General features: G+C 34.4%; 2 protein-coding genes across 2 annotated transcripts in view; both read left to right on the top strand.

Moving 5' to 3' along the window:
* Positions 1-18,444, top strand: part of LOC134852180 (oligosaccharyltransferase complex subunit ostc-like) — a 506,030-nt gene that overhangs the window by 449,013 nt on the left and 38,573 nt on the right. The gene's annotated exons all lie outside the window — the stretch shown is intronic.
* Positions 4,202-8,397, top strand: LOC134851131 (enkurin-like). Its single transcript, XM_063867076.1, has 5 exons — positions 4,202-4,495; positions 5,011-5,177; positions 6,004-6,239; positions 6,629-6,723; positions 8,083-8,397. Exons 1-5 carry the CDS (start codon positions 4,422-4,424, stop codon positions 8,300-8,302), a joined length of 792 nt encoding a protein of 263 aa, XP_063723146.1. The 5' UTR covers positions 4,202-4,421; the 3' UTR covers positions 8,303-8,397.

Below are 18,444 nucleotides of genomic sequence, written 5' to 3' on the forward strand. Positions count from 1 at the left end.
AAATTGAATAAAAATTGATGCAAAAAAAACTTTTAGATGCAAGCATTTTGGGAGAAGGGAAGGTCATTCGGTCTCTGATCTTAATCTGCTGTCGGACTGTTTTTGAGTACAAATTTTTTTTTTTCACTTTATTTCAGGTCACCTTGATCGAATGCACTAGAAAAAAACTTGAAACTTCCAAGCTGAAAAAGTGCTATTTTTCTTTCTTTTTATCTTTGAGCAAACTCATTGTTCCGACTTTCGATGAGAACGGAAAATTTATGCTTGGTGTGTTTTTTTTATTCAGACAACTGTCCGCGATTGAAATAATAGTTTCCAACAACTTTTATATACCAGTGAAGTTGTTAATTTCCTGAGTTCAAATTTGAAAAGATTTTTTACATCCGATCTTCTGGACTAAATTATAAGCGTTTTGAGGCTTTTATTAACAATGCTGAAAGCATAACGCGAATTATTTATGCGTGGCAAATTAGCCCGCAGACCGAAATTGTTGCAAATTAAATTGAGGCTAGCTAAATGGTCTTCACAATTTTGTGCGACTCAAACTTTGACGCATGATGTTTGATATTGTGCAAATTTTATTGTTTTTCAATTTTTTTTGTACCAAAGCTATTCGATATGCATTAAGGGGCAGTCGGGACTTTCAGGGCTTTGCCTTGATATACGAGCAGTCTTGTTGCTAATACATGGCTTTGCAGTATTGCCTTTAATAATAGTTAAGAATTAAGGTTTCGTTATATGAACAAACAACATGACCGCTCACCTATATTCTACTTTTGATCAACTCGTGCGCGGAATAATAGTTCGTCTTATACACTTTCATACGCTTTGAGCATCATAGATATATTCTTCAAACTAATAAACGACCAGTTTGCGACTCTCAAAAAGCACCTACCCTCTAGGAAATTTTCTGTATCCACAGTCACGGCTCACTCTCAAGTTTGCTTTAAGAAACTAATCAGAATGAAAAACACCCCAGGCATACATAATTTATCACTTTTTTCGAAGTTCCGAACAAAAATAAGTGCACACCAAGATCGCGGCCATTGCAACTACTCGTCATTGTTAATGAATGAACAACTTTGTCACCATCTCGTCTGATGACGATCAGCGGCATTAAATAAACTCGTAAAACCAATGAATTGAATTTCAAATTTTGATTTATAATACCTTCAATTTATTTCGTTATCAAAAATTATAGGTTGAGTTTACTTCTTGGTCTACATTTTTGGGTCCAACTGGGTCAATTTACTTTGCAATATCTTGCTGTAATTTTTATTCCAAACATGTCTCGAGACTTGATAGTCAATTCGAAACGTTTTTTTTTGGGTGAAAGCTTTCTACATAGGACCAAAGAAACGTTTCAAACTTCTTGAAACGGTTTTTTTCCGTCATTGAAAAAAATATTTGTTGATAGAAATACCAACGCAAAACGTCTGCCTCGGTTTTGCTTACGGACGCGAAAATAAGTTAAGGAAATATCAGCGAAGATTTAGCAGGTTTTTCTCAAAAAGTATTTCGATAATCGCAAGAAGAAACAAAGATAGCATGAAGCTGAACCATTAAAAAACTACTGTAATCATAGGCAATCAAAGCGGAAAAGAGTTTAAAATTACCGTAGAAAGAAGTTACCGTAGAAAGAAATCGAGCTCCGAACATTTATTTATTGAAAAGTCGGTATAAAAATTGGACCAATTTGGATAATTTTTTTCCCGACTGATTTTCCACCATGTTTTCAATCCTTTTTGAGACTGCAGGTTTGCTTAAGGACGACAAAAATCAGTTTGGAAAAAAACATGTTTTACAAATCAAAAAATATTTGATATTTGAAAGATAGCGTCTGCAATATCAATCAGTTTTTTGTATACCTGATATTAAAAACTTCAAGCCAGTATTTTTACAAATTCGATTTTTAATTTTTTAATGGAATTGAAAATTTTTTTTCAACAAAAAAAAAGACTTAAGTTAAAATTCTTTTCTGGTGTTAAACCAAAAAACTCAAAAAGTGAGTGTACACAATCAGACACCAACAACGCTCTTAAACCTTCTGGTTTAAAAACGAGCAAACTCGAAAAATCTTACAACCAGTTAAATTAAGTTCGCAGCTCAGAAGTAGAACAAAAAAAAAGTTCCAGTAAAGTTTTGTTTTCTTTGAAATAGATTTTTCTCAATTTATCAATCCACGCTAAACGAACCTTTTTAGAGAAATCTTAGCAGTTTTTCTGGCCGGAGATTATTAGTTAGCAAGATATTGAGACTTCGTCTTTTAGTGACAGTGAGAGACTTACTCATTTTATTCGTCCGATTTTTCAAAAGCGAAAACAAAATTTTGCCCTACCCTTGTAAAAACTGTTAGATTAGACTCGCAACAATTCATAGCAGGTTCTTTTGGTATAAATTACCCTGTACTAAAATCATTCTCTCAATAATGCCATAAAAAGAAGTTCGTGAACAGTGTCTAGCTTTACTATCAAAATATTTTGAGACACGATCCACTCTTTTTCTCAAAAAACTTGTTCGTAAAAAACGCCTGTGGAAGGTCTTAAAGTATTTAAAGTATTTAATTACTGACCGTCTCGTACACAATTATTTTATAAAAATTTACTGGCTTAGCATATATATTCTAGAAAAATATGTTGCATTATGCCAATCGTTAGCAAATACGTCAATATAACAGGAAAGTTCAAGTTTTTGATAAATGCTAGAAAAATCAAGGATAGTTTGATGCTGGACCAGTTAAAAACCTTTCAATAATTAGAAAGGTCAGTTTGTTGACTTCCAATTTGTTCTTACGGCAATTATAAATTCTTTTCCTCGTATGAAAGAATTTATAATTGCCGTAAGAACAAATTGGAAGTCAACAAACTGAACCAAGATTTTTTCAGGTATTAGAAAAAAGCGGAAAATTTCCTTCGCTACACGCTATATTTTGTAGTTCCAGAAAAAAACCTCGAAGTTATTTTTAAGGTTTATTGCTTGAAGTTAATTCAGCTCTAAGTTGAATGTTGTGACCACATTAGCAAGTGAGAGGAAGGAATTATAGTGTTGACCGATTTTTGTCAAAGTTTATTCAGCTCTAAGTTTAATGTTGTGACCACAATAGCAAGTGAGAGGAAGGAATTATAGTGCTGACCAATTTTTGTCTGATTTCAAATCGACTTCACTCGATAGTCAATTAACTTATCGATTTAGAAAAAATTAATCTTTTAAATTTAACTTATTGATATAGAAAAAAATTACTCTTTTAAAATTAACTTGTCGATATAGAAAAATTGCTTTTATAAAAACAACTTATTGATAAAGAAAAAAAATTACTCTTATAAAGTTAACTTATCGATATAGAAAATAATTACTCATATAAAAATAAGTTATCGATATAAAAAAGTTACTCGATTAAGTTTTTGTTCCATGATGATAAACAGTGAAAGAATTTGTGCTAAATTTGTGTCTTTCTCATCAAAAACAGTCAAAGAATTTGTGCTAAATGTTTGACTTTCTCATCAAAAACAAAAAAGAATTTGGGCTAAGTTTTTGTCTTACTCATCAAAAACAGTCAAAAGATTTGTGCTAAATTTTGTCTTTCTCATCAAAAACAGTCAAAGAAGTTGTGCTAAATTCTTGTCTTTCTCACTCCGATTCTGCAAGGACTTGAAAACAAGTCGGTCTGAAGACGCATTAGTGTTGGTTACAATAGCAGTTTTTTGAAATGCTGATTAAATTAGGTAGCAGTCATGGGTACACAGTTTTTCAGTTAGCACGTTTGAAGCAGCTGAATTTGGGCAAAGACGACCAAACTGGTTGATTTACGATCGAAACAACTCGAATCCGATGAGGGAGGGTAGGAAAGGTAGTTTTGTTTTATCATAGTATTTTCAAAATTTCACTAGAAAACTTGACAAAGTTAGCTTCATCTCTAGGACAATATTTGAACCAATTAGAGAGGATTCCAAAAAACCAATTTATTTTTGCTTGGCAGCCTTTTTGGTAGTTTCTTGTAACTATTATTTTTTAATGGTGATTTACAGTAGAAAAAAAATATTTTTTTCTTCTCAAAATTTCTGATTATCAGCTATCTCTTCTGAAGCTTGGGGGTAAAAAATGATTCAGTTCCAAATTTATCGTTTAACTTTTAAACCGAAGACTAAATGTTTTTGAATCTTTCATTTTCGTAATATTTGCATAAAATGTTTACCAACGTGTTTTTGTATAAACTGTATCAAAATTTAACACGTGCTTTGAAACCTTTCTACGTGCACATTTTTTGCACAGCGTTTGAGAATAATTTTTATAATATCCAAAACACGACAGCAAGCAACGCCACCGCTAGTTTCTGCTGCTGATTTCAAATAATCCCCGTTGAATTAAATTTGCTTCCACTTTAACCGGATTTTTGTAGTAAAATATAGCAAAAGTAGTAAAAAATGAGGTACCAAGCTGAGGAATCGATTTACTCTCTCGTTCCCAGAAAAGCGAGACAGACTGAAAAAGCTGAAAGGTGAGACGTTTTTAGCAATAAATTTTCATAAATAATATTTTGTTTTTACCAACTTCATGCGAGCATCACAAAACCGTATAACTTTTTTTTTTGTAAAAACGTTCTCGCATTCCAAAAAAATCCTGATTTTTTGATCGAAGTCTTCCGAAAAGTGCTCCAAAAGGTCTTTTGTTCAGTGCTCTTGTATTTTTTCAAGCTTTAGGGGAGCTTGGAAAATTAATTTAGTCGACCAAAAACATGTCAAAAAAGTTTTCCTAGTGAAAATTATTTTTCAAAAACACACCCGGTCTAAAATTATCCCGCGCTCGCCTTCACTATACTTAAACATGAAAAACGCCCATTATTATAAATAAAGTGAACCACAAAGAAATTTCTAATCATTCATTTTTACTACAAGGACCTCCGCTATCGAAACTTTTTAAATCATATATAAGCACCACTTAAAGATCATTACTGTAAACGTGGTTTTTTGCTCCCCTTTGTTTGTATAGTAATATAGTTTTGCTTTCGTTCAGATATGTCTCGAAGAACAAGAGCGGTAACCTTGTGGGAGAATCGACAGTGGACCAGCAGAGGGCCAAGAAGGAGTCACACTTGACGATGGGACTGGCGAATGAACACGCAGATGTCGACCCCCACTCCTTCCTGAAGAAGAAACAGACAGAGCCCAAGTCAAAAGAACGTCAGTCTCAAACTTTCTTCTTGGCCTTTTCTCTTTTCGGTTATCATCAGAATTGTCAGCAAAAATTGTGTTAATGCAAAAAAGGAATCAGGACTATCGCATTCAAATCTTCGTTAATTTGATCAACTATAGTTTTTCGAGCTTTTCTCCTTAATTATTAGAATGACCCTATTTTCTAGAAAATGAGCCAAATACTTCGTTTTTGGGTTTGCAGCTTTTTGGCATACACTCATCGCTCGAATTAGTACATATTGGCTACAAGGGTACCTTTAGATAAAATTAGGGTTTGTTGGCCAAAATGGAAAATGTTGTCGATTTTTTTGGTCGACCAGATAGATTTTCCAAGCAATTTTTGAAAAAACAGGCCAAAAAACGCTTTCCCCGCAAAATTAATATATATTAGCGCCCAAGGTGCCTTTAGAAAAATTTTAGTGTTCTTCGGCAGGGGGTCGAGTTCCCATAGGTGGGGAGATCCGCTACCGTCTCCCACCCTCGTCTTATGTTCAGAGGAAAAAACGGGCTGTATTATCAATTTTTTGTATAGCCGAGCAATTTAATATTTTGACATTCCCCATGATAATAGACCAATAACAATAAGACTAAAAAATATTTTTGTACTGCATCTAAAGAAATTCGACCCTTTGAAAAACCATGCTCTGGTATAATTTTCAGCTAACCGGGAGTTTTTTAAGAATTTGACAACTTTGTCCAATTATTTGTTATAAATTAATTTAGCCTTGTGATAAACTTCTGTAGCCTTGGTGATAATAAAAACACTGTATTTTATTTTAAAAAAAACATCTATCTGAAGTGAATATTTTTGCAGCTGTCAAGACTACTTTCCCGAGTGATGGTGAACCGAAGAAGTCTTCCGTGCCGCGGGCCAAGGATGCTCCCCCCCTGATGGGCATCCAGAGCACCAAGAACTTCATCACCACCAATGCCGTGGAGAACATCATGGCAGTGCCCAAGAAGCCGGCAGCCAACATGGCCGACACCAGACACGGCGACAGCTTCCCGCTGGAGGAGTCGGGACTGGTGCCCAAGTACAGAAACAAGAAGGTAAACTATTCGGCTAAGTGAAACTCGGCCAATTGAAACCAGTCTAACTGAATTTCGGCTGAATTAACTTGACATTGAGGGAAAGAGGGGAAGACAAAATTTCTATTATTGGATCCATAATCTGTTCCAAAAATAAAAGTTTTACTGATCTTTGGGAGATCTTGTCACAATATGTGTATTAGCAATAATAATTCTGTTTTTTTTATACTTTTCAATGAAAGTTTCAATAAAAAATATACTTTTCAGTTGTTTTTGCACGAAGACAACTTAGTTTCAGTTAACTATGGGCCGCTGGTTAAATATTTGAGCTAATTGAAGCATAATTGAGGGATTTATTTGGGGCCACATTTTACCATTAAATTTAAATTGTGTTTTCTGGTATGTGTTAGGACTTCGGGAATACTCCTGGCTACATAGTCAAGAGGGCGGAGGAGATGAAAAGAGCCCAGGAAGAGTACGACGGATACGTCAAGGAACACATGAGGTACAAAGTTACAATATTCCGATATTGGGGGGAGGGGGGGGTGGTATTCTAAAGTTACAATATGCTCTCATGTCAAAAGGACTGATTGCTCAAAAGTTTTCAGCCAATTAGCGTCCTTTAAACTCTGTCGTCCAAAAATGGCGGATTTTGAAACATATTTCTGGTGAATTGTTGCATACAGAATTCTAATGGGCTGATATGGTTTTTGGGAATTCGGTTCCTCCGGCAAGTGGGACAACGCCCCCCCCCCCCATCTCTCCAATTGCTCAAGCCAGAAGGACTGAGTGTCCAAAAATATATATCAATCAAGATTTCAGTACTCGAAGAAAAAAAAACAAGCTTGAAAATTCAACTGTTTGGACGCTTTAACGGATATCATAAAATTGTCCTCATTTTTAGTTTATATCATCACTTATCAGTTGTTTTGTGATAAATTCTTAATTTTGTTAGTGATACTGAAAAAAAAACAATTCTTGAACAATTTTGACCTTATTTCAAGAATGAATTGTTCAATTTTTTGTGTTCATTTCAAATTTTGCGTTTATTAGCTTGAAATGTCTAACTTTCTCTATTTTACTTTAACGATAATGCCTAACTATCTTTGGAAAATGTTCCGCTGGTATTTACAGGAGGGTTCGTTTCGCCGAACTGCTCAAAAAGTATACATCTCTTTCCATCTGCAGTGACCCCGGATGTCATTGTATATGCATGCACTGCAAACAACTCCTGATCCACCCAAAGGTCAAACAGAGATCTGAAACAAAGCTGTCATATCTATTAATCTCTATCTAGATCTTCTCTTCTAAAGAATTGAAATAAACATTCAAAAGCAAACAAAATCAAACAAAAGCAACAACATTGAATCAAACAAAATCATTGAAGGAAAAATATGATGATAGCGAGTGCTTGAATGTTGCATTCACAATATGTGCGTCCAAACAGATACTGAAAATGTGTCTGTATTTTTTGTAGATTGAAACTCACAAAAAAAATTACCTGAAAAATTGGTTACTGCTACACAGACCACACACTAAGGTAAAAAAAATTTTTTAAAAGGGCTGTGACTATTATCAAGTCAGGCAAATAAGCAATCGTAGACCCGAATCCCTCATTTTTCTGACTAAACTTCCGAGCGTTCATTTTTTTGCCACCAAAAAAGACCCTATCAAGCATAGTATTCTTTAAAAGCTTAACTATAATAAATTTTATAATGGTACTAGTTCAAAGTTATTACTGTTTGTTGTTTATCTATTGCTAGGAGAGGTATTTGACAGTATATGACTCTTTAATATCATATTTACAAGCAAAATAATTAACAATGATATTAGAAGTAAAATATTATTGTTGTTTTGTTGTTAGGAGAGGCGCCATGAAGCAAATCACAGCAGACGAGCACCACGAAATCCTGCAAGGACTGAAGAAGAACTGGGAGGAGGCGATGTTGCAGTACCAGTGTCTGCCGGTGGTATGCGACAACCTCTACCGCAAACACACCAAAGAGAGACTGGAAGCACAGCTGAAGAACATCGAACGAGACATCGAACTGTTCGAGAAACACAGGATGGTATACGTCGCTTAAAATACACATTTCGCTACCACCGCAACCAGCCTCCACTTTCTTTTTGATGATACAGCTCTCTCGTTGTTAAAATACAATTGATATTTGTTAATAAACCTGTTTTTGTTTTTCAAGTCAATCAAAAAATTAACAAGGTTGCTCTAGTCAATTGCTCCAAATCTAGTTAAACTTTTGCTGAGATTCCAACTTAATCAATATTCCCGGGTTGATCAAAACTTTCTAAGGATTCTTTTTACTTAAATTTTTTTCATACAATTCAATGTAATTCCACACATGAAAAGTTTTTTATAAAACTTCTCTGATAAATATATTTTGAAAACTGAATGACCAGCTTCTTTCCATAAAACCTTTCTTTTGAAACTCGGTCTATATTTTTGTTTTGTCCGAAAACACAATAATCATAACTTTCTCAAATATGAAAACACTCTGGCTTGGTGGCATATTCTCACGGATAAACAGCATGTCGAGATGCTCCATCTAAATTAATGTAATTCATTTCACAAAGAACTATAACTAAAATTCATAAACTTTTTTGATAGCTAGAAAGCTGGGTTTTTCCATCGCTTCCTCGCATAACCAACCATTTTTTTTTGTAGATTAACACCAACTTTGCAGAGTATCGACTGAGTTTAACGAAATTTTATATCAGGACGAAATGCAGAATACTTTTTAAAACTGAGGCTATCTGGACAAAACATAGAAATAAAGAACTTGATCCCTGGTGTTGAAACTATAGAATTTTTTTGGGTCTTGATTTATTAAAGAAGACTATGCCTGCAACACAATTATAACAAAAAACACGCAAATATTCTTCCGAAATTGTTTGTTTGAGCATAGAAGTGATTTTGCTACTTTCTCTCAATGAAAGACTTCTTACTGCGGAAACTGTCATTACGAGCCAAACTGTGCACTGGATAGGCGCACAATTTTGTGTCTGTATGTTCCTGAATTCCAGAGACAAGTTTTTAAAGATATGTTAAAATTATGTCGGGTTAAACAAAAGAAGAACAAAGGTAACGTCCTTGTTGCGGAATCCGTTTACAATTCACAAAATGTACAGTTCGCCCGCATCGAGCGCCCATGGATTCTAATCGATTATAATGGATTCCCGAGACAAAAATAATCCATTATAATTCATTAAAGATGTAAAATTCAGACCACAAAATTGATTATATTGCCATTATAATCGATTATTTTTGAACAAAAATAATCCATTATAATCCGTTATATTCGATTATAATCCATTATTTTTGTCATTGAAATCGATTTTTTTTGCCAAGATAATCCATTATAATCGATTATTTTTGAACTAAAAATCACCTATAATCCATTATAATCGATTATAATCCATTTAATTTTAACAACTAAATTCAATTCTTTTTGCAAAGTTTTGCAAATTTTGCATTTGCAAAATTTTGCCATGTATTTTACTAAATGCCATGTCTCAACGTCATCCCTGCGTTTTACCCCCCCCCCCCCCTCCAACTAAAGTGGTGGGGTAAACTGGGAGGATGGGTAAGCTGGAGGGGGGGGGGTGTAAGCTGGAGGGGGGTTTTTAGGCTTCATGAAATGTTGCATTTCACTTTTCAATCTTTATAATTTGGTCTTATATACCCCGTTTACCCCTTCCCTATTCCCCCTGTTTTCCTCCCTGTTTACATCCCCCTCCCGTTTTCCTCCCTGTTTACACCCCCCCCCCGTTTACATCCCCCCGTTTACACCCCCCCCCCCCCTCGTTTACACCCCCCCCCCCCCTCGTTTACACCACCCCCCCCCTCCCCCCACCCACCTCCCTGTCAGTTTACTACAACCGCCATTCACCCGTTACCACAATTTACCACAACCGCCCGTTTACACCCCCTCAGCTTACCCCCCTTTAACCCCCCCTTCACTCAAATTGACTATCTTAGCAAAGATAATCCATTATAATTGATTATTTTTGAAATAAAAGTCCATTATAAACCATGATAATCAACTATAATAAATTTTATTTAAACGTAAACTCAATTATTTTGAAATTTGCATAATAAATGCCATGACGTTCGTTAAATACTATGTCTCAAGCAACTCTACAAAAGATAATTCCCCCGCCTGTTCAACCGTAAGGGGTGGGGGGGGGGGGGGGCAAATGGTGGTTGTGATAAACTGGGAGGTTGACAATTTTCTTATCCTTCACCAAATGTGTACTCTCAAAGCGCCGCGTTATGATCTAAAATTAGCTTCTTCAAATTAAACTGAAATTGTAAAGTTTTATGAAGCTACAACTGATTAGTTGTTTTTGGTCCGGATTAAACCATAAACAAGTCTAAACCCAGTTCATCAAAACAAGGAAAAGAAGCGCGAGCTACGATAAACAAACACTCAATTATATCATTCTAAAATGAGGCTTTCAAAATTTTGTGGAGTGGCTTGTGATTGAAACAACTGGTAAGGATGAGAAACAAGTCTAATATCTTGGGTAAAATTTGTGAAAGAAAAGATAAAAGCCCAGAATTGCAAGATGAACCACTTAGAATTGTACAAGTGTAATATATATCTGTTGACCGATTGCACAGCTTCTCATCTGCTGCAATCAGGGGCAATGCAGATCTTGCAATGGCAATTAAAACTCCTGTGCAATCAAGGCGTGGACAAAAACAAACGACATACTTTCATGTGTAATCGGGTTTGTAGATGAAAAGGTAAGAAATTCTATACAATTTATTCCGAAAAAAAGGAGTAAACTTGTGCAGATAATTGGTAGAAAACTGGCAGAAAACCTAAAAATCAGACTATCAACAAGAACATCAGTTTATAGATAAACCCAGTGGACGCAAACAAATTAATAATCAAAAATCTTGTTCCAGCGAACAATGAAGTGAAAGATGTACTTGATTTGCTTGGAGCTAACTTTCAAGTAACTTAATTCCAGCGATTTAGAAAATTCAGAGCCGATCGACCTAAAATCAAGAATAAAAAGTGTCTAAAATTTAAAAAAAACTGACAAAAAACTAATATCACTACTAGTTACTATAGCAAACGATGATGAGGCTAGGTTTAACCTAACAAAATTTCAGAGAAAGTCTTAATTCTACCAAACCCCACTAGGGATGTGGCAGTAAAAAAGAATTATAACCTAAGATTAATGAGAACTAACACATGGAGGAGTCACAAAGGACAGAGTGAAAATTTGAATTTGAAAAATTTTATGATACAGACCAAATGAGGTACATTAGAAAAATGCTGAATGAAATTGACTATGTTTCTTAAATTTTACTAAACTGAAGTTTCTACTAAACATTGAAGGAAGATCAAAATTTGCAATTGCTGTTCATCAGTTCTAAAAACAACGTCATTTATTAATGTGAAATCTGGCTAAATTTGATTAAATACACATTGGGACCCTTTTTTAATTGGCTACAACATCTGCACGAGTAGAGGAGTCATCAATGGAGGCAAAAACTACATGATGATGGTCTTGTTGCAATTAAACAGACACTGATTCCAGGCCAAGTTTAACAAACAGTAAAAAAAAGTTCAGCAAAAAAAGATTTTACTTGTGCCTTCTATAACCCACTTTTAAATAGTACATAGAGAACTTCTGTAAGCTCCTTATAGACAACCCATAAAGAATCGAGCTGTGATATACAGTGACAATAAAAATTGTTATAAGGCAAGGTGGAACAGTCTGACAAGTCCTATTGACACTGAAGTTCATATAGTTGAGATGTTCGAATAACAGTTGCCTAGACCATTGATTGTTTTTCCAGCGTGCTTGTTTCATATCTTGGATCTAGTCTTCTCTCGGATTTTTTTCAGTCGGGTTGATTTGTCAATTTGGACATTTTTAACTCTGCCGAGTATCAAACTATGCATCTATCTATGCATTGTACAGTAATTCGAGCCAAATCAACCACGCAAATTTTAGAAGTTTATGTAACGCTGATTATCAAGCCATCAGAAATTTTCTTGAAAAAATCCATAAAAAGCCGTGTGCTACATCAAAATAAACGGGTTGTCGAACGTAAAAAAACCGGTAAGAAATGTTTTCGAGTGTTACATTGCCAAACTAACAAAACATAGATATCATTTAGTAACAATAAGTCGATAGTTCTTATGTCAAAGTTGATGAAAAACTCGAAACATTGAGAAAATTGTTGGAAGCGAAAGAATCATTTTGTTGAAAATATGGTAAAATTGGTCCAAGGAGAACGAAACAATTGAATTGGTCATGAAAAAAGTTGGCAACATATAATACTGCAGTCAATTTTTGAACATTTGAAAAATCTCAACAAAAAAACTGCAGTAATACTGCAAAATAAACCAAATACTATCGAATAACCAAATTGATAACCAAATTGAAACGGACATTAACCAGTTTAGATATCTCGATGAAGTCTATACGAAACACTTTGAGCTCATCAAAAGTCAGGAAAGCAAGAGTCCCGAATGGAAAACCACAAAGACTTATCAGATGATGTCCAGAAACCCATGCCATCCTATGCATTCGATGATGAAGCACATCAACCGACAACCAAAATTCCTGATAGGCAAAAATTAGCAGCAATATCTCCGATTTGTGAAAATTCAGAAGAAGCGATAGAAGAAAACTATTTAAAAATTGTTATATCTTTGGTGATTGGACTTTTGTAGAATATTTAACCTTTTCAAGCAATTGTCAAGAAAAAATCGGCATGTTTTTTATTGAGAAGTCAACATAACTATGCAAACGGACATGCGTAATTTTTCGAAATATATAATTCAAACAGAGGATAAAAAATTTGAGGAAATCAGAAATCAACGTAATTTTTTTTAAAAATTTTTAATTTATTCAGTAACGTTACTCATTTTCACTCATTAGAAAATCTGTTACTTCGAAATGGCCTTTTCAAATACCAATTGATTATATAAGAAACCGAACCAAAAAGTATTGCCATAAAATTAGGAATAGCAAGTGAGTTCCCTAACAATTGCTACAATTATTGTTATCTGACGTCAGCCAATCCTAACCCTGTTTAAAGTCCCTTTTGAAGACTGGCTGACGTCAGATATCCTAATTTTATGTTTTTTTCTTTACCGTCTCGACCTAGCCATTTGATTTTGGTCTGTTTAAGGGCTAAAAATCAAGTTACAGCTTTTGGGTCATCACCTGAGTAAAGTTTTCTTTTTTATTTTTTAAAAATCTTTCAACTTATATGCAAATGCAACCACAAAGTTGGTTCTCGGATCCCCAGACCACGTGATCATAACCGAAACGTGACTACAAATTAATTTCAGTGACAGTTATGTATCGGATAGAATAGAGATGGATTGACTCTTTCCTCGCACTCAACTACTAATGCCTCAAAATAAATTGACCGCCAAACTAAACTCAACTTTCCCCAGCGTTGCAGCAATTGAAAAGATTACAAGATTCTACATGAAAGTCACTAGACACCATGCCTCTGACTCCAGTTTCTCGTGAAATAACAACATACTGTTTTTTTTCTATGCTCAGGAGACTTCAGATCTCTTGTCACGGGACTGCGTCGCGTCCGGGGGCTGCTTCTTATTTTCAAAAAATATCTTCAATACAATCGACTTTTTTTCGTGTCGTATCTGGCTGTTTGTTTGTTTTTTACGGACGTTTTCTAAGTTTTTTGATTTTCTTGAACATTCTGATCCTCGTATCGTGTCATTTTAATCGTTTATGTCGTTTTCAGCGTAATTCAGAGTGTTCGATTGTGCCTCTCCAGGAAATGACACGAACAAAAGCTCTATAAAATTGAAATAGCAAGTGGAGTTCCTCAACGATCGCTATAATGACTTTTTCTGTTTCACGCATTTATGAAAAATCTACTTGGTGTTCTCCTTTTTAGAACTCCTGTTTCCTTGACAATGGCTTAAAGATTTTAGCCTTTCAAAAATTTCTGGCGTGTCAACAAAAAATTTTTGGCCTGTACCCGAAAATCAAGCGAACTTCAAAACAATGGGGAAAAATCTGAAAGATGCAGCCTTCCCCCACAGAAACTTCCATCGTACGATTAAAACGGCGTAAAAGCTTTATTGCTGAATTTTTTCTCAGAACTATGTCGCGCCAATTGTTAAAATGACACGCCAATTTTAATCTGTAATATGTTTCTTGAAGGTGTAACTAGGCACAACTAAAAATTAGGTTTTCGAAAATTTAGCAATCTAAATTACAAAAGAAACGTTCGGGCGCAGTCTCAAGGAAAAAAGTCCACCGCTTCTCTTGATCTTCAAAAACAGCGTACGCGATTTATATAGAAATCTTTTTTCCCGCACATCATGCATTACGTTTTTCCAAACATTGAATGTAAAATAAATAAAGTCTTCTTTTGAACTGAGATATAAGTTTGAATCAAAAAGCAAAACCGAAATTGCAGCTTAATAAAAACTACATCTTTTTACACAGAAAAATTAAACAGATATTTTGTCTGCAGTGTTATAATTAAACGGGTGTCACTATCACTAGGAGGCATTTCATTTGAGAATTTTCTTGGGAAGATAAAGTCTGTTGGTAACAAATTTTTTTGATCTGGCAAATCCAGAGCAAAAAAAAACGATATTTTTAAGACTGAAAAGTTTGAGTTGTAGCCCACCATCTGAAATTGGGTGATATAAAACTTCTTTCTTTATAACGAGTCTGTTGAAATTTTTAATGCTACATTTCATAAACCTTGGCATTTACTAATGGTTTCCAAATTAACTTTAATATGAGGAGCCATTTGAAAAAACTAGGTCGAAAATTGACTGACAGTGTTAATGACTTGGCCCTCAAAGATTTAGTTAGTGAAATTAAACGTCGATGTTTTTGAACTTGATAACTCAACATTAATTCAATACTTTCGACTTTTGCAGAAGTATAAAACGAGCTACCAAGTATTTTTGTTTCATTGACTGTTTTATAGGGTGATAAATTAGGTAAAGAAAGCACTTCACTTGTACTTCTATCAATCATCATTTGAGTTTGTCTGCAAAAGTTTTCGGTTAAGCATAACAAGCTGTCAAAACAGCGGATTTTCATAAGGTAAGTTATGTCATCTGCATATGAAATTAGTTTGGAACACAATTTGGCTTGGTCATAATGAAGGTTTTTTAAAATTTTGCAAAGGTCTGTTTTATTTCTATTACAGATTACATGGGCAAAAATTTTTGCTTCAGGATTCATAAGAATAATCGGGCGAAGACCTTATTTTGGTATAGCATTTTCAGATTTTGGGAGCAGTTTGACTATTGCTCAATAAAAATTGTTATGGAGTTTTCCGCCTTGAACAAAACGATTGAATATTTTAGCTAAAAATAAAAATTCATCAATAAAAGTCTTGTATAGGCGAGCTTTTCAAACTCAATTTAATTATAGCCAAGTAAATTTCATCTTCCGTAAAGTGATTGTCGTCATTAATCACATTTTTTGCTTATTGTTTGACTAAAAAAGTCAATGGTAATTGTTTGGATTCTGTTGTAAGACTATTTGAAAAAAAAATTATAAGCAAACTATCGAAATTGATTACGAGTATCCTCATTTGCGTAATAAACTTTCTGGTTCACTTGATTTTGCTTGATTGAGTTAAAAGTGTTTTTTGAGGTTCATTGACTACAAATTTTGGGCACACCGTCAAATATATATTTGAGAATTTTCTGATTTTTTTTTTCGAAAGTCCAATTGATTATATAAGAAACCGAACCAAAAAGTATTGCCATAAAATTAGGAATAGCAAGTGAGTTCCCTAACAATTGCTACAATTATTGTTATCTGACGTCAGCCAATCCTAACCCTGTTTAAAGTCCCTTTTGAAGACTGGCTGACGTCAGATATCCTAATTTTATGTTTTTTTCTTTACCGTCTCGACCTAGCCATTTGATTTGGTCTGTTTAAGGGCTAAAAATCAAGTTACAGCTTTTGGGTCATCACCTGAGTAAAGTTTTCTTTTTTATTTTTTAAAAATCTTTCAACTTATATGCAAATGCAACCACAAAGTAGGTTCTCGGATCCCCAGACCACGTGATCATAACCGAAACGTGACTACAAATTAATTTCAGTGACAGTTATGTATCGGATAGAATAGAGATGGATTGACTCTTTCCTCGCACTCAACTACTAATGCCTCAAAATAAATTGACCGCCAAACTAAACTCAACTTTCCCCAGCGTTGCAGCAATTGAAAAGATTACAAGATTCTACATGAAAGTCACTAGACACCATGCCTCTGACTCCAGTTTCTCGTGAAATAACAACATACTGTTTTTTTTCTATGCTCAGGAGACTTCAGATCTCTTGTCACGGGACTGCGTCGCGTCCGGGGGCTGCTTCTTATTTTCAAAAAATATCTTCAATACAATCGACTTTTTTTCGTGTCGTATCTGGCTGTTTGTTTGTTTTTTACGGACGTTTTCTAAGTTTTTTGATTTTCTTGAACATTCTGATCCTCGTATCGTGTCATTTTAATCGTTTATGTCGTTTTCAGCGTAATTCAGAGTGTTCGATTGTGCCTCTCCAGGAAATGACACGAACAAAAGCTCTATAAAATTGAAATAGCAAGTGGAGTTCCTCAACGATCGCTACAATGACTTTTTCTGTTTCACGCATTTATGAAAAATCTACTTGGTGTTATCCTTTTTAGAACTCCTGTTTCCTTGACAATGGCTTAAAGATTTTAGCCTTTCAAAAATTTCTGGCGTGTCAAGAAAAAATTTTTGGCCTGTACCCGAAAATCAAGCGAACTTCAAAACAATGGGGAAAAATCTGAAAGATGCAGCCTTCCCCCACAGAAACTTCCATCGTACGATTAAAACGGCGTAAAAGCTTTATTGCTGAATTTTTTCTCAGAATTATGTCGCGCCAATTGTTAAAATGACACGCCAATTTTAATCTGTAATATGTTTCTTGAAGGTGTAACTAGGCACAACTAAAAATTAGGTTTTCGAAAATTTAGCAATCTAAATTACAAAAGAAACGTTCGGGCGCAGTCTCAAGGAAAAAAGTCCACCGCTTCTCTTGATCTTCAAAAACAGCGTACGCGATTTATATAGAAATCTTTTTTCCCGCACATCATGCATTACGTTTTTCCAAACATTGAATGTAAAATAAATAAAGTCTTCTTTTGAACTGAGATATAAGTTTGAATCAAAAAGCAAAACCGAAATTGCAGCTTAATAAAAACTACATCTTTTTACACAGAAAAATTAAACAGATATTTTGTCTGCAGTGTTATAATTAAACGGGTGTCACTATCACTAGGAGGCATTTCATTTGAGAATTTTCTTGGGAAGATAAAGTCTGTTGGTAACAAATTTTTTTGATCTGGCAAATCCAGAGCAAAAAAAAACGATATTTTTAAGACTGAAAAGTTTGAGTTGTAGCCCACCATCTGAAATTGGGTGATATAAAACTTCTTTCTTTATAACGAGTCTGTTGAAATTTTTAATGCTACATTTCATAAACCTTGGCATTTACTAATGGTTTCCAAATTAACTTTAATATGAGGAGCCATTTGAAAAAACTAGGTCGAAAATTGACTGACAGTGTTAATGACTTGGCCCTCAAAGATTTAGTTAGTGAAATTAAACGTCGATGTTTTTGAACTTGATAACTCAACATTAATTCAATACTTTCGACTTTTGCAGAAGTATAAAACGAGCTACCAAGTATTTTTGTTTCATTGACTGTTTTATAGGGTGATAAATTAGGTAAAGAAAGCACTTCACTTGTACTTCTATCAATCATCATTTGAGTTTGTCTGCAAAAGTTTTCGGTTAAGCATAACAAGCTGTCAAAACAGCGGATTTTCATAAGGTAAGTTATGTCATCTGCATATGAAATTAGTTTGGAACACAATTTGGCTTGGTCATAATGAAGGTTTTTTAAAATTTTGCAAAGGTCTGTTTTATTTCTATTACAGATTACATGGGCAAAAATTTTTGCTTCAGGATTCATAAGAATAATCGGGCGAAGACCTTATTTTGGTATAGCATTTTCAGATTTTGGGAGCAGTTTGACTATTGCTCAATAAAAATTGTTATGGAGTTTTCCGCCTTGAACAAAACGATTGAATATTTTAGCTAAAAATAAAAATTCATCAATAAAAGTCTTGTATAGGCGAGCTTTTCAAACTCAATTTAATTATAGCCAAGTAAATTTCATCTTCCGTAAAGTGATTGTC

This window comes from Symsagittifera roscoffensis, chromosome 7, assembly GCF_963678635.1.
Source record: "Symsagittifera roscoffensis chromosome 7, txSymRosc1.1, whole genome shotgun sequence".
Lineage (NCBI taxonomy): Eukaryota > Metazoa > Xenacoelomorpha > Acoela > Convolutidae > Symsagittifera > Symsagittifera roscoffensis.

Bases quoted from the DNA above. Each gene is read 5' to 3' on its own strand.
- LOC134851131 (XM_063867076.1), top strand. From the start codon at position 4,422: ATGAGGTACCAAGCTGAGGAATCGATTTACTCTCTCGTTCCCAGAAAA. The intron at 4,496-5,010 runs GTGAGACGTTTT...GCTTTCGTTCAG, and splicing joins CAGACTGAAAAAGCTGAAAG to ATATGTCTCGAAGAACAAGA. The intron at 5,178-6,003 runs GTCAGTCTCAAA...ATATTTTTGCAG, and splicing joins AGAGCCCAAGTCAAAAGAAC to CTGTCAAGACTACTTTCCCG.